Below are 15434 nucleotides of genomic sequence, written 5' to 3'. Positions count from 1 at the left end.
GGGCCACTCTAGTCTCACCCCAAGTACTGGCAGGCGGGGTAAGCACGGGTGCTCTGCCATCTGAGGAGGACCACACACACCTGCTACTCCACGCTCCACAGACCCTGCCCCCAAACTACACAGTGCAGCCCCCTCAGCCTCCTTTGTCATGAACATGTTAAAAATAACCACGATAATCATCTCTTCCACAGCAAGACAGCAGTGCAATCTACAAAGCAGTCCTCCCTTCCCAGGGCTCTCTACATCCTCCCTGAGACTGGCCCTAGAGCCCCAAGTAGGCACCAACTGACCCCCTGAAACACAGTTCTGTCATGTCCCTCCATGGCTCCCCATTTCATCAGTGTTTCAGGATCTGGGGGTGGGGGGTGTGGGGGAAAGGCCAGGGCAGAGGAAGGTGGCTCTTACAAATTCCAGGCCCTACCTCTGCAGTACAAGGCAACTGGGTACATACACCCCACCAGAATGCCAGTTCCCCCTCCAACAACTTCCTCCCCAGGCTGTTGGCCTATCTGCCCAGCCTCCCAACAGAGCTAGCTGGGTCTCTGCCACGTCCCCTACGTGGTCAGGAGCTCCCGGAGAGCAGGGACTACGTCTGACTCATCCCTCTTCCCCCACGCTGCCTAACTTCTCGCTTCCTTAAGGCCCTCCACCAACAGGATGAGGTCCAGTGTTTGGGGGCAGTGGTCAGAGCCTCGGCCCCCATCTCCCACCACTGGGGCTACTGTCTAGTAAAGGCTGGTCTACTATAGCCCCCAGTCCCCTGCATGTTCACACACCGTGCCCCAGCAAGGGCAGTTTCCTCTACCTTGAAAGCCCTTCCCCTTGCCCGGGGCAATGACTTGGGGAAGTGCATAAATGTGCCACAAAATAACACTGGGCCCCTTTCCAGGCCTCCTTCCCGCAGAGTGATGATTTGCCAATCTGCTGGGGAGAGTCCAGTTTGGGCCTGCCGCCCTGATGGAAGTGACCGTACCCCTCCCCCCATTTATAACCTCGAAAATGTCCTGGTTTAGATGGTAAACTATATGACTCATGTCACTTTTAATTCTTCCAAACGTATGAGAAAGAAGGTGTCTGTGCACTCTGAGACGTTACCACCATCCCCAGTATCTGATGGTTTCTTTTTCTAACAAATCGAGAGAAAGGATGAGCGTCAAGCTAGAATCTCTTATTTTCTTTGGTTATCTCCTATTTCAGATAAGTGATACTTCTTTTCCACTGATGATATTTCTTTTTACTATATTAAATTTAAAAAGCCATTTGATTTAAAGAAAAAAATTCACAGGCCAGTGAATTCCTATTCACTCCTCAAAACCCAACTCAGAATCACCTTCTTTAGACAGCCTTCCCACCCCTTTGTGGTTTAATCATTCACTCTTCCTCCTCCCTTGACATCCAGCACATATATTTATACCTATCGCACTAAGTTCTGACAACACACACCTATTTATTAGGGGTTTACCATGCGCCAGGCACTGTGCTAAGCATTAACCCACATTCTCTTGCTTAATCGTCACCACCACTCTTTACAATAGCTCCACTCTCCTCATTTTATAGGTGATGGTACAGGGATGGGGAAATATGCCCGTGATCACACAGCTGGTCAGTGGTGGTGTCGGGGATTGAACCTAGGGCTTGGCAACTTCAGCCGGTGGCCTTGACCCCCACTGAACTAGTGGTCACTCTCCCCCACCAGAGGGCAGTTTTGTCCAGTTCACCTTGGATCTCATTCACTCAGAGCCACTCCAAGGCCTGGCACAAACTGCATTCTGATGAAGACTCAAAGACGTGTGTGATGGATGGACTGGGGCTCGGTCCCCTCTGAGATGTCTGGGGTGGGGGTGGAGGGACTGAGTCCCACTCCCCATCCCATGAGGGAGCACACAGCTTTCTAGCAGCACAGATCTGGCTGGAAGGATCTTCCAGGAAATGTACCATGTGTGCTGGGCCTCCCCCTTACTCTCTCTGAGAGAGGCCCTGCCTCCTCCATGTCTGTACCCCAAAAGGCAGGTAGGGTCCCTCTTCCTGACACTAGACCAGGCTTGTCAAAGGAAGACAGCAGGGCCTGACTGTCGAGGAGAAAGCCAATCTAGGACTGGGTTAGGCAGGTGAGGGGCAGCTTCCTGGAGCAGACAGGGCTTGAGCTGTGCTTGGAAGGATGGGGCAAAGGATAACCCAGGGTAAAGGGCATTCCAGGTGAGGGAAACAGCCCAAGCGAAGGCAGAGAAGCCAGAAAGCAGAGGGTTCCAGGGCCAGTAGGAGCCTGGGTTGAAAGGCTGAGAGAGAACTAGAGAGGAAGCGGGTGTCAGCTGGATCAGGGGCGAGGCTGGAATGCCAGGACGAGGAGTCTAGGCCCTAACCGGGGCTGAATCAGGGAAGGGACACACACAGAGAACTGGGGGTCCTGAGGCTCCAGTGGGGCACGCCTTGTCCAAGTCACCCAGCAGCAGTGGCAGAGCAGGATCTGAAACCATTCTTGCCCACCCCAGGCCCAACACTCAGGGGACTTCAGGCTCACCTGGTGGCCATGCCTCTGGAATGGAGCCTGGATGATGGGAACAGCCTGCCCGCAGCATGCGGCCAAGGGTGGGACAGCGCCCCTGGAGGGAGGCAGGCTGTGTGGCAGAGGAGGGAAGGGGGTGCAAGGACACTTCCTCCCAGATGTCTCCTGGAGCAGCCACACCTCAAGTTGAGGATCAGTGGGCAGAACTGCAGGTTGATGCCCAGCTCCCGGAAGCTGGGCTCTGCAGTGGGTACCACCTCTACCCTCCGTCTTCCAGCCCTGGCCTCAGCCAGCCTCCGTGCCCGTCCTCCGCGGAGCTCCTTCCTGCCTGCCTTCCCTTTCTTCCTCCCCCCCCCCCCCCCCCCCCCCCCCCCGCCCCCCAACAGATTGCGGCAGCAAGATGGCACAAATTTATGGCTCAACTCACCAAAAATAACAAGAGATCTATCAAAAGCAGTTTGCGTGAAATTAACAGGCGTCTGTACCCTCTTGTCAAATGCACTCGGTTCTGAGGCGGGCCCAGCCACGCCACTCCCAGCCTCATCACTCTCCCAGTACCAACCCAGCTCCACCCTGCTTGGCCTTGCGTTGAAACTACCTGGGAGGCCCCAGAGAAAATGAGCACTGCTCACCTTGCCCTGGTGCCTGGCGGAGGGGCTGGGACAGGGATCTCATGCTTTCTGTTCACCACCATCCCACTGATCTTGTCCTCAAGCCAGGAGCCCCATGTGTGCCAGCCAGTTCTCCTGCAGCTGGTCCAAGTATCCACCTGGCCCAGTGGGGAGGAGGTGAGGGGAAGCATGGAGGTGAGGCCAAGGGTTTGGCCGAGGTGATGCCACCACTGGGCACAGAGTGCTCTGGGTCCTGATGTTGCCGCTGGGCAACTCAGATGCCCCCCGCCCCATGGAACCAATTGAATCAAGTGCCCATCATCTCTTGACCCAGAGAGGGTAAGCCCAAAGGAAGAGGTGGTGAAGAGGAAGAATATCTTGCCTACCAAGAGAGACAAAGGGGCTGTGCCACCCCAGCTCTGGGCACCAGTGTGCCCTGTGAGTCCACTTAGAGCTGATGCCACATCACCACCCCTCCCCCATACAACTCCCTATGAGAGCCCTGCCTGCAGACCATCCCATGGAGCAGCCTGGCAACATGCCAAGCAGGGCAAGGGGCATGAGCTGGAAGCCCAGGGTTGCCTACTCAGAGAAAATATCAGGCTTCATGCCCAGAGACAACCAGCATCCAATCTCCACCCATCCTCAGTCCCAGAGGACCCTGCAGAGGCTCAGAGAATGATGGGAACAATGGTGCCCTTCCCGTCACCGGCCCCCTCTGACCCCTAAAGACACCCCAGCTACCAACCAACTCCTGCTTCCGGCTTCAGCCAAGCCCAGCTGGCTGCTTCTGGCTCTGTGCTCCACATGGCAGCCTGCCCGGATGGTGCCCGCCCAGGAGAGCAGAGCCTCTCTCCATCCACTGCGGACCACTGGGCCTATGGACCACAGGGAAAGCCAGACAAAAGAACCTGCCCTCTGCCGAGCACAATGGGGGAGGCCCCCACACCGTGACAGGCAGTGGCGGCCAGGCAGGAGGAGCCATAAGCCTCCTGATATACGCCTGGCGCTCTCTGCTGATGTTCGACAAAGAAGCGAAATTCAATTTCTTCCTGCAGGCACTAAATCCCAGGCCAGCCTCCAGGGCTCGTAGCCTGCCCACGGACTGGCTGTCACTCCGATGGCTTCATCGACTGCTGTGAGAGGCCAAGGTGGCCTAGGGGAGAGGCCAGAGCAAGGCCACTGGGCACTTGCCACGGATGGGCACGATGCCAGAAGTCTCACGGGGGAGGCTGAGAAGCGTCTCCCCCAGAGCCCTGGGAGAGGCCATTGTCATGATAAACCATCTCTAATTAAACCAGGGCTATCTTCCATTTTACGGCCAAAAACACTGATGTAAGTAAAACAGTATCTACTCAATGTAACAAAGACAGCTCCCAACTTCCGGGCTCTGTCTCCAAAGCAGGCACGGGAACAGTCCTACTCCTTCAATGCTCCCAGCAGCCCTCGTGCAAGACCCCTCGTCTCCCTGTCAATATTCTCAGCCTGATCCAGAAGGTCCCTTCTGACTTCTGTCCATGCATGAAGCCTCCCAGTGGTTGACCAGCACTTGTTATCCCAAATGGGGAAACTGAGGCCCAGAAAGGGGTGGGGGTGGGGGAACTCCTTGTTAGTGAGCTAGAAACCACATCCCAAATCTTCCTCCCTCCCACCCCCACGTCCTGAGCCCCCTGGCCAGTCCCTGACCCATTCAGCAGACATATGGGACCCAGCTGAGGGTCTTGGGGCCTTGAAGCTGCAGGAAGGAGAATCGGCAGAAGGTGGCTATGGCTGCGGGAGCTGAGGTGGGAGGGGCAGCAGGCAGGACTCAAGGGCTCAGAGAGCTTTTGCCCACTCAGCAGGAAGCTCCAGAAGCTGGCGGCCTTGGTCCCAGAAGACGTGGGCCCAGAGGGGAAAGACAGGGGATTCTGGGAGCTGAGCCAGGCCAGCCCTCCAAGGCAGCCTCGAAGAAGCTAGGCCTCTTCACATTCTTCTGCTCCTTCCTCTGCCCTGACCCTGGGGCCACAGGCAAAACTCACTGACCCGTGTGGGCAGGAAGATGTCCCTGCACCCTGCCTACTCCAGCCTCCAGGCAACCTTGTCCGCCTGCAATGCCAAGGCCTGCTGCGGTCATTCCCAGCTTTGAGCCTCTGTACACGCTCCTCTCTCTGCCTGGAATGCCCTCACCGCTGCTTTGGCTTGGCTTGTTTCCACTTGTCCTTTTCATCTCTGCTCCCGTATCCCTTCCTTCAGGAAGCCTTCCCTGACTGCCCAGCTAGGGGCTCCCCTCCCTGGGTTTATCATGCTCCTTTGCTTGATCTGTGCCCCCATTCATCCACCCAGACTGCAAACTCCTCCAGAGGGAGGTCTGACCCTCACCCCAATCCACTTTGGTGACTCCCACACTTGGATAAGGCAGAACCCAGAGGGCACACTGGTGGACAACCACATGAACACCCCAGGATCTGCTGAGATGGGAATCATCAGTCCTCCAGACACCCCCGCCTCACCTGGGCCCTGCTCAGACTCACCATATCTCATCTCCGTGGTGAACAGGTCATTGCTGCTCCCCGAGTGCAAATCAGCCTCGGCAGGTGGGGCAGGGCCCCCGGGCACCAGGGCATTGGACAGGGTGTGGGCAGCAGGCGGACCCGGAGGCGTGGTGGTGGTGGCAGGGCCGGCCCCCGCCTCACCGGGGCAGCTGCAGCCCGGCTGGGCGAAGCCACAGGCCCTGCCGGCCGCGCGGCTGCACTCTTCACTCCAGCGGCAGAGGACCCCACAGGTGAACTGGCTGGAGTTGTTGTTGTTGATGAGCAAGACCTCGACGAAGCGGAAGGCCAGGGCCGCGGGCGCCAGCAGGCGCGGGGCCTCGGAGGGCTCGGCCGACAGGCACAGCTGCACGAAGTTCTTGTCGAAGTGCAGGAAGGTGAAGGGGCCAGAGCCACCACAGAGCTCCAACCCGGCGGCTTCCTCCTCCTCCTTCTCCTCCTCCTCGGGCCGCCCCAGCTCCGACCCCGCCTGGGCCTCCGCCTCCTCGGGGCTGGGCCGCAGGCAGGTAAAGTTGACCAGGTAGTGGTCCAGGGGCAGCAGGCGAGGGGCGAAGTGGGTGCACACCTGCTCCTGGCGGTTGAAGCGCAGGTAGAGGGAGTACTTGGTCGGGTCTGGGTTCTCCAGGGTCCAGGAGCAGCCCGAGGCGATGGTAGGAAAGAGGTCCTGCAGTGAGAAGGCCCCGTAGAGCACGCCTGAGGCCAGGGCGGAGCAGGCGCTGGGGGCGGGGTCGAAGGCAGCGGCCAGGCGCAGGGACAGAATCACAGATAGTAAGAGGGGACAGGCTGGGGTCATCCTATGTCCCTTGCCCTGTGGAGAGAGACAGTGGTCAGTGGCCCCAAGCACAGCCAGCATGGGCTCTGACTCCCCTGTGGCCTGCTACAGGTTGTAGCCTCGTGGCAAAGACTAGGTTCTTTTGAGTCACCCAGGTCCACCTGTGTGATCTTAAGCCAACAGACTTGACCTCTCTGAGCCCCAGTTCCCTGACTTCTTAAACCAAGGCATACAGGAGATGGTCTGGAATCTCATACATCCCTAAGAAACATTAGTTGTGACTATGACTATACCGTTCCTCCATCAGTCCCATCCACCGCCAGCATTTTAGCTGATGTTTAGACCCAGCCCCAGCCCCACCACGCAGCTTGTATTATTCTCCAGCACGGCGCTGCTCAGAGTCGCAATGTGTCGTGATCGGCTGTGAGGCGTGTCACACACAATCCAGCAGTAATTGTCAAAGTAGCGATGTTTGACAACGATTTGCTTTTTTATAAATCAGAGCAAATCAAGGTTATTCCCGGAACAATGTCATTCTCACTCACTCTGCTTTACTGAGTGGGAGAGAAAGGGGAGGAGTTACCGCCCATGTGCCAGGGACTGAGCACCGCCTGAGCCGTGCCCATGGGAGGGCATCGCAGGCATGAAAGTCATGACTACCGCTGTGTGGACTTCCTGCTGGAAACCAGTGGGAGAGGCATCTGCAAAATGGGTACCTTGCTCCTCTCTAACTCCTCTTCCCCTCCAAGGGTTATCCTCCAAGGCCTGGCTTCTGGCCTGCTAGGGCCTGGCCCAGGGAGGCCACCGAGCTGTCTCCCTGCTCTTAGCTGCCAGAGCCCTTTCCTGAAAGTCTGCGTCATCCAGTTGAGACCACTGTCCCCTGCTGTCTCCCTAGGGCTAGCTCGCTCATCTCATGAGACTTCAAGCTCAAGGTGGGGAGACCAGAGTTCGTTGATTTCCACCTCCCCCCAAAGCACTAAGCTGAGCTCCCAGCAGCTTTGAATGGACTCCAGGCACGGGACGGTAACTAGGACCCGAGTTGACAGACACACAAAGCAGTCACCCCCTTATGGACAAGGGATGTGGGGGCGCTGCACGTGTCTCTCACCTACCAGGTCAGGCAGAGCCACTGCCCACGGCCTCCACCCCAGCTGTCCAGATGGCAGAGGGCTTCACCTGGGCTGCCTGAGACCCACTTCCAGCCCTGCCCCCAGAAGGGATCCACACTGCCTCCCTCCTCCATGCCCAAAGCATAGCTCACAGCACTGGATAGGCCCCTAGAGTCTGCTTGTTCCACATTAGAGGAGAAAAGATGAGGCTCCGAGAGGGGAGGCAGTATGTTCAAGATCACCCCCAAAGAAGCCAGGCTGAGACTGGAGTCTAGGAACTGAGGCCCCAGCCCGGATTCTCCTACATCCACCCATAACCTTCTGCTCTGTCCCCTTCCCTGCTACTCAGGCTTCAGGCCCAAGCTCTACACAAACCTAGGATAACTCACAGGGTGTGGCTAGGTTGTCCCAGGACACAGCTGCTCCCCCAGGGAGCTGTGGCTGTTCAGGGGTCTAAATAGTGGCCAGAGGCAGTGAGGGGGTGGGGGGCTATGGACAGGAATTAGAACCCCAGAACTTCAAACCCTGTGCAGCCTCCAGGGAACGCCTCACTGCCCCAGATCCCATGTGCTGCCACTCTGAGCCAGACCCCAGGCCCCGACCACAGACACACACTTGCCCATCCTGGGCCACAGACAGGAGGGGAAGCAGGTTCCAGGCAGGAGCATTGATTGGGGAGGAATCACCCCAACCCTCCTCCAAAGACCCTCCTGGAGTTATTCAGCAGAAGCCAGGATAGGCTGCGCCTCTACTCCACCTGCCCCCAGAGCTAGAAAAGGGACCAGGCCCCTGGCCTTCTTGCTCCACATTGTGCCTGTCCCAAATCAACCGTCCAGCCCAGCCAGCCTGCTGCAGCACCAGGCCCCAGCAAAAGCCAGCGACTGACGGTGAGTGACATCCAATCCCCCCGCTGCCCCCAGTTATTTTTAAGCAGGCTGCAAAATTCAGGCCATGGCTACTGTTCAGTAGAGGGGAGGAGGGGGCTCATTATAACTGGCCTTGTCTCCCCCACTGAGAGCAGATCAGGGAATCTCCACGCACAAACTCACCAACATCCCTGTGCCCTGCAGACATACACACAAAAGCGTGGATGCACAGACACATGTCTAGCCAGGCATTCTGCATGTGAAAAGATAACACATGCACAGAAATCAGCGTAAACCCCAGATGAGTGAACTCAATGCACACGAGGTGCACACACTCACATGTACAAGGCTGTCAAGAGCCAGACACTCATACACATGCATAGAGATGCAAATGTACTCTCTACTGTGAACACACACACAGGTGTTTGGTTCTTTGAAGCTCAGCCTATGACAGCTAAGTAGCACGCAGGATCTGACCTGCTGCTCCTTCCTTGGTGTTCCTGCAACAGCGGCTCAGGCCTCCAGTCCCCCCTCCTGAGACTCCCCAGCTCCCGCAGACTCCGTAAGCTCCAACTTGCTAAAAAGCACTACGTCTCTTATCCTTCAGAGCCACAGCCCGGCTTCTCCAGAACTGAGCCACCTCTAAACCCTGCCCAAGCCCCCTACTCCAGTCAGTCTCCTTCAGACACCTCCCCTCACATCAATTCTGGTATTTCACCCCGGGTGTGTACGACTCCTGTTGTTCCTGCAGTGACGTAAGACCTTTTAGGGGTCCCTCTTTATATCACTCCCCACCCACAAAACAAGGCCAGGAGCCCAGTTCTAAGCTGGGTCAGAGATTGCCTCCCCTGGGAAGGGACCTAGAAGGACCCCTGTCTCACAGGCAGCTCAGATGGTCACCAGCTGTGAGTAGCCTCCCTGAGCCTCAGTTTCTCCCTCTGTGGAGCAGAGACCCAATCCCTGCCCTGGGGTTCCCAACTTGGAGCCAGTCTGTGGGGGAGACCCTTCACACCATCTTTTTCCCCTTTACCGCCCTTCTCAGAACCTCAGTCTCTCCTCTTTCCTGCTGAGAGTAGAGTTGCTGCCTCTGAAGGCTCTTTGGGTTAAATCTCAGGGTAGCTTTGCCACCTGCAAGTCCAGGAAGACCACCAAACCTTCCATGCACAGAGGCGGACAGGAGGAGTATGGAGGTCAGCTCTGAGGAAGAACTTCCCGGGTCCGGAGGTTGACCAAGGGGATAAGCTGAAGACCCTCAAGACCTCCCTCAAGACCTCTCTGGGCTGAGAGGGGTGAGGAGCTGGTTGGAGTCATCTCATTTTCAGGGACCCCCTCCTCCAGCCACCAGCTCCCTGCTGCCACCCTAAACGTGAGAATCCCATCCTCTCTCCAAGCACACTCAGGCCCGCTTCCTCCCTGACCCCACAGGCCTGGGCGTCCCTTCTGCACCAGCGAGGGAATCTGAGGCTTTTCCAGCAGCTGGAAGGACCAAGACCAGACTGGAGCGGGAGGGGGCATGGTGGGTAGCGCGGCGGGGAGGGGCACCTCAGGGCAAAGAGCTGGGTCTTCGGGATCCCTGGGATCGACCCCTAACCTCCCGATGGCTGGAAGCAGGGGCGCTGGGTGGTGGGAGCCGGCTGCCCCGGGCCGCGGGCGGGGGAGGGGCGGCGGATGGGGGAGGGGGCGCGTCCGCGCGCACATCCGTCGCGTTTATCCACCTGGCAGCTCCAATTCGCCTGCCTGTCACTCACCCTCCGCCTCCCCGGCGCTCGCTGCGCGGCCAAGCCCAGGCCGACACGCGGGCGGGGACCCCCACGCAGCGCCTCGAGGTACCCCGCCCTGGCCCCGGCCGGGGGCTGGGTCTTCAAGGACCCCTCTCGCGGAGCTCTGGCACCCGGAAGGGCACACACCCTCCATCCAGCCTCGAGAGCCGACGGGCCAAACTCAGGGGAGGGGCGACCCTCCCCGGTGCCGCCCCTCCCTCTTCGGCGGGCAGAGTGTGAGAACGCGGGGGCTCCAGGGCCCTCCCGCACACCTCTAGGATGAGGTCCCCTAGCCCCCCGGGCGGGGGGTGGCGGTGCCGTGGAGGCGGCGGGGGAGGGGTCGGTGACTCAGCCGCCCTCCGCCCGCCTCCCGGAACTTTGCAGCAGCTGGAGCCGCCGTTGCTACAGGAACCGAAAGCTTTTGTTCCCCAACGTCAGGGTTGCCCCGGCAGGCGGGAAGCTACGATTCCCCGGTGGGCCCCAGACCCAGCCACGCTGCCCAGAGGGCTTCCGGCCCAGCAGAACGTCATGGGTTCGAGCCTTCTCTCTGCGCCTTGCCCGCCAAAGCCAGGTCTCTTCCAGCTCTTGGGGGCCCTCTAGCCAAGCTGCCCCCTAACTCTGACCTGGAGCACTATCTGCCCTGGAAAGTTCCTGATTTCATCTCTCCTCCCTCTGGGGGAGGTAGTGGCTCTTCTGTGCCCCCATTTGCTCCTCTGGGACTGATTCCCCGTGTGGGCCCCCACTAAGAGGCAGCCTACCTTGGGGGACCTTGGCTGGGGTTCCTCCACCTCCCTAGCCTCTGCACTTGAGCCAGTATTTCGGAGGCCTTGGCTTTTCACCGATGCCCCTCTGATCACACAGGAGTCTAGCAGGGATGTTGAAGGATGGGTGAGGAGTAGGAGAGACTAATGGTCACTGACTCCCTGGACCCATCATGGTGGGCCCTGGAGCTGTTTTCTGGCTTTATTATCCTGGAGGCTGGAACAGTGTCACAGAACTTGTCCTGCCTTTCTCCTCTGGGATTAGGAGTGGTGTGGAGTGGAGAGGGGCTTGACCTTGGCCTTGAAGAGGAAATAGCCCAACACACCTATCATTGTCAAGCATTATTAGGTGCTAGACTCTATACAAATCTACCTAATACCATTAGATACCATTAGATATATGAGGCAGTTATCACTGACCCATTTTATGGAGGGCCAACTGAGACTCAAAAAGGTTACATAGCTTACCCAGGTCACCCACCCAACCAAAAGCTGAGTTTCTAATTACTTACTCAGCTCCATTTCCTGGAGGTTGGGAGAGAGAGAAGAGGGCAGGGACTAGCTGGGACCTCACTGTGGATTAGAGAAATGCCTGCCACACACACCCACCCTAGACTGGACCTAGCTCCTTCTGAAGAGTGATGGGGGAGGGGGAAAGAAAAGGGGAGGGGAAGACAGACAAGAGAAGAAGAGGGGAGAAATCTGTCAATCTTGGTCCAGGGAAGACCCTCCCTCAAGCCCCTCTCCCCCAACTAGGGCACACCCTGCAGGGTCCACACTGACCCTCACCCCTGTGGCAGCTCCAGGGATGCTCCCTAGGTCCCTCTCTGTCCCAGGCAAGGCCAGGTGGATTCCCCCCACTGCCTACCTCAGGCCCAAGACAGAGCCCACCTTTGGCACACCTCCCCTGCCACCTAGTGGGTACTGCCATGGGGTAGACAGACAGAGGCTCCCCGGGGACACCTGCCCAAGCCCAAACAATCCCAACCAGACCACCTCAAATCCAGGGTCCAGTCCTGCTGGTCTGTACCTGGGGGCTCACAGGGCTCCTGGGATAAGCCCTCCTGCCCACCCCACACCCCATCCCTAGAGCATATGGCCAGACAGCTAGGACTGTTCCCGCACTGCTAGCACGAGGGAGCACCCGGCCTCGCCCACCAACCTCCTCTCCTCAGGGACTTCCCAGTGCCAGTCCCGCAGCCACCGCTGATGCTCGGGCTGCGGAAACCTAGGGTTGCCCGCGGGAGGAAAAGGGGCGGCGGGGCCAGGACTGCGGGCAGGGGGCGCCAGAGGACGCCCAGGGGCCCGGCCGGCAGCTGGCGAGGCGGGCAAGCGGGCAGCATCTCTTGGCCCGGGAGCCCCTCCCCCCACGGGCACCAGACCCTTCGCCCGCTCCGCACTGGCCGTGGCGCGGAGGACTTCCCTCGGACCCAGCTGACTGCGGGAGTGGCCGCCAACTTCAGAGCCTACAACCCGCACCCCCACCCCCGCCATTGTGCCAGCCCCCGGGGCTGCGGGAGGGTGCGTTTGGTGCCCAGCTCTATGCCCTGGGGGTGGAAGGAGAGGAATGGGGGATGGACAGAGCGACTCTGACCAAAGATGGACAAGGGAGGCAGGGATGCGGGGCCAGTCGAGATCCCAGGCTGGAGAGGAGGGGGCTCAGAGGGGGACATGGGGGACACGGCCCCAAGTCCAGGCTGAGGGGGAGGGGACTTGCAGCAGAGATTGGTGAGGGATAGCGGGACGCCCGGGCAGATATGGGGGAGGGGGCAATCAGGGCAGAAATAAGAGGGGGAAGCATGGTCGGGTTACCGGCGCCGGGAAAGGCAGTAACTCTGGGCAGACATGGACGGGGGACGGGAAGGACTCTGTGCAGAGATGAAGTGGAGAGGAGGAGCAGGCTTCAGCCCCAGACGAGGAGGGGAGATTAACGGGGGAGACACAGTCGAGTTGCAGGTTGGAGAGAGGGATTCTATTGAAGGGTGGGGGCGCAACCCCGGATCGAGGCTCAGATTGGGAAAAGACTCCAGGCAACGATGGGGGAGGTCTGGGTCAGAGCTGGGGGACGAGGGCGAGGGGCTTTGGCAGAGATGGGTAAGGAGGAGGGGGACAGAAAAGGGACTCACCAGAGATGAAGGGGACCTCGGCCCCAGGCTTGTAAGTTCCCAAAGAGATGCAAGCGGGTAAATAGATGCTGAACGAACTCAGTTCGGGAGGGGGAGAATTCAGCAGAGGTGGGTTGGGGGAGCGCCCCTAGTCCGGGCCGGTGAGGAAATCGGGACCGCGCCGGGAGGGCTCGGTGCGGGCCCGGTCGCGGTCTGGGGCCGAGCACTCACCTGGGCGCCGTCAGCAGCAGGAGCGGGGGCCGGCGCTGGCGGAGGCGGCCACGGGGCGCAAGTTTGCCATCCCTAAGGCGGGGGCTTGGCCGGGCGCGGGGCAGCTCGCTGCAGCCGCGCGGAGGGCCGAGGCTCCCGCTCCGCGGAGCGGCGGGTGCAGAAAAGGCGCCGCGGAGCCGCGCGGGGCGGGCGGGCGCCGGGCCGGGCGCGGGCTCCTGCCGCCGCCTCCTCGCCACGCCGCCCCCCACCCCCCGGCTCCCCGCTCCCCCGCCCTGAGCACCGCCCGCGCCGCGCGCCGCCTCCTATTCGCGGGCGGCGGCCGCAGCCCAGGGCTCTAAAAACCGGCGCCGCATCCTCCTCGGTCTCCGAGCGCCGCCGCGGCCAAACCAGGTTCCTCCGGCCGCTCCGGCCGCTGCCCGCAGCGCGCGCCGGGCCGAGTGACGGCCGAGGCGGGACGCGGCGCCTGCGCGGGCCGGGCCCGGGAGGGGGCGCGCGCCGGGCTGGGCGCGAGGAGCCGCGGGAGAAGGGGCGGGAGGGGGGTGAGGGGGGTGGGGGCGACGCGCGCCGCCTCCTGTTAAAGGGGGAGCAGCGCCAGCCGAGCCAAGCGCACCTTCCCCCTCCCCGCCCTGGGCCCCAGGCGCCGGCGCGGGAGAAGCCCCGGGTAAGCCCCCGCCCCTCCCTCGGCCTCCTGGATCGCAGGATGAGGCGATCCGCGACACCACTCCGGAGATACCCCGGGCCCGAGGCATCTCGCGCAACCAGAGTCTCTGGGACCCTGAGGGCTGAAGCGTTACCACCCCCATTTCCCCGTGTGCACTGCAAATTGCATATCCCTGTGCATGCAGGTGCCACTCGTGTGCGCTGAACTTTGCATATGCTTATGCATACAGGTGCCCTATGTGTGCCCTGCAATGTTGCCTGACTCTGCATGCAACCGCCACACACAGGCACGGTGCGTTAACGTGTGCTCAGGTCCTGCATGCATGTTGCTTGTTCCTGTGGGTAAGGATGCTATATATGTGCAAGCTTCCAAGTGCCACGTATGTGCTGAATGCTGCGCATCACTTGTATGTAGGAGCCACACATGTTCACTGCAGTGTGCTCGGTTTGGTGCATACTCTTGTGTAAACTGGGCCGTGTTGCATGTCCCTAGGCACGGGGATGCTACACGTGTGCGGTGTGCTACATGTTTTCCTGAGTGCCTGTCTATTCCCTCAAGTGCCTTTCCCTGTGCCAGGGGCGCCCCCATGTTGCATCTGTTTGTGTAAAAGCAGCAGAAACCTACAGGCCCGCCCCCTCCCCATCCTGGCAATGCACCCAGGAACAGTTGGGTGGGGCCAGAGCCCACACGGTAAAGATGGCACTCAGGGAGATGCCCATCACTTGGGGCCCTGGTGGGGCGGTTTGTGGCCTGCGCTTGTTGCCATCAGGAAGGTGGGCAGACCAGGGACACACCACTTCCGCCAAAGACAAGTAGGTTAATCGGAGGGCTCTGGTCAGAGGAGTAGCCAGCAGGGGGCAGCTTTGCAGTGAGGGTGGGATGGTTTCAGGAACTCTACTTTTTGAAGATTGTCTGACCAGGAGGAGGCCAAACCTGGAGAGCAAGGAAGTCCCCAGTGCACCCAATCCCAACCCCACTTCTCTGCGGGAGCACCTTGAATTTGTGTCTCCTGGATATGGGGCAGGATAAGACCACTTCTTCCCAGGGGACAGTACCAGAGAAAAAGCCCCCTGTTCCCTCCCCCCGTCTCTCGCCTCTCCAGCAGTCTCCGTGACATTTGTTATGAGTGTTTGTGAGAGATTATCAACTTTAATAGAAGGAGGTAATAAGGGGTGATGAAGGAATCTCACCTGTCACCTTAAAGGAATTTATGAGGTTGGATGAAGCCGGCAGGAGGGCTGGCACCTTTCCTTTCCCAGCGAGAGCCCAAGGAGGCCTGTGCCTTGGGCCTAGCACCAGCAGGCAGGGCTCCTGGGTTCTTACTGGGCACCCTCAAGCACACCCCAGGTCTCTAGGTTTGGAGGTTCAGCTGCAGAGAGGAAAGCTATGCCCAAGCGGGCCTTGCCATCTGCACGGTGTGTTGAGAGCCATCCCAAGGGCAGTGGGTGATCCTGGGCCTCCTTACTTGGGCACTGAGAGGGGCAGTGGGGTGGCTGGAGTTGAGGTCCTAAGGAGATGGGCAAAGGT

General features: G+C 59.7%; 1 protein-coding gene across 8 annotated transcripts in view; it reads right to left on the bottom strand.

Annotated features, from left to right (window-relative positions):
- ADGRB2 (adhesion G protein-coupled receptor B2) overlaps positions 1–13329 on the bottom strand; it is a 36581-nt gene extending 23252 nt beyond the window's left edge. For all 8 annotated transcript variants that reach the window (XR_011254073.1, XR_011254074.1, XR_011254075.1 and 5 more), the window contains exons 1-2: positions 13247–13329; positions 5625–6450 (exon numbers count right to left, since the gene is read on the bottom strand). Coding sequence is in view for 5 of the 8 variants with exons in the window: in XM_069574770.1 (XP_069430871.1) it covers positions 5625–6435 (811 nt within the window). In the remaining 3 variants the exon portion in view is untranslated. The remainder of the gene's footprint in view (positions 1–5624; positions 6451–13246) is intronic.
- Positions 13330–15434: the final 2105 nt, after the last annotated feature.

Source organism: Ovis canadensis, chromosome 2, assembly GCF_042477335.2.
Source record: "Ovis canadensis isolate MfBH-ARS-UI-01 breed Bighorn chromosome 2, ARS-UI_OviCan_v2, whole genome shotgun sequence".
Classification (NCBI taxonomy): Eukaryota; Metazoa; Chordata; class Mammalia; order Artiodactyla; family Bovidae; genus Ovis; species Ovis canadensis.
Note: the sequence above shows the minus strand (reverse complement) of the source record. Positions and strands in the feature narration are given on the sequence as shown.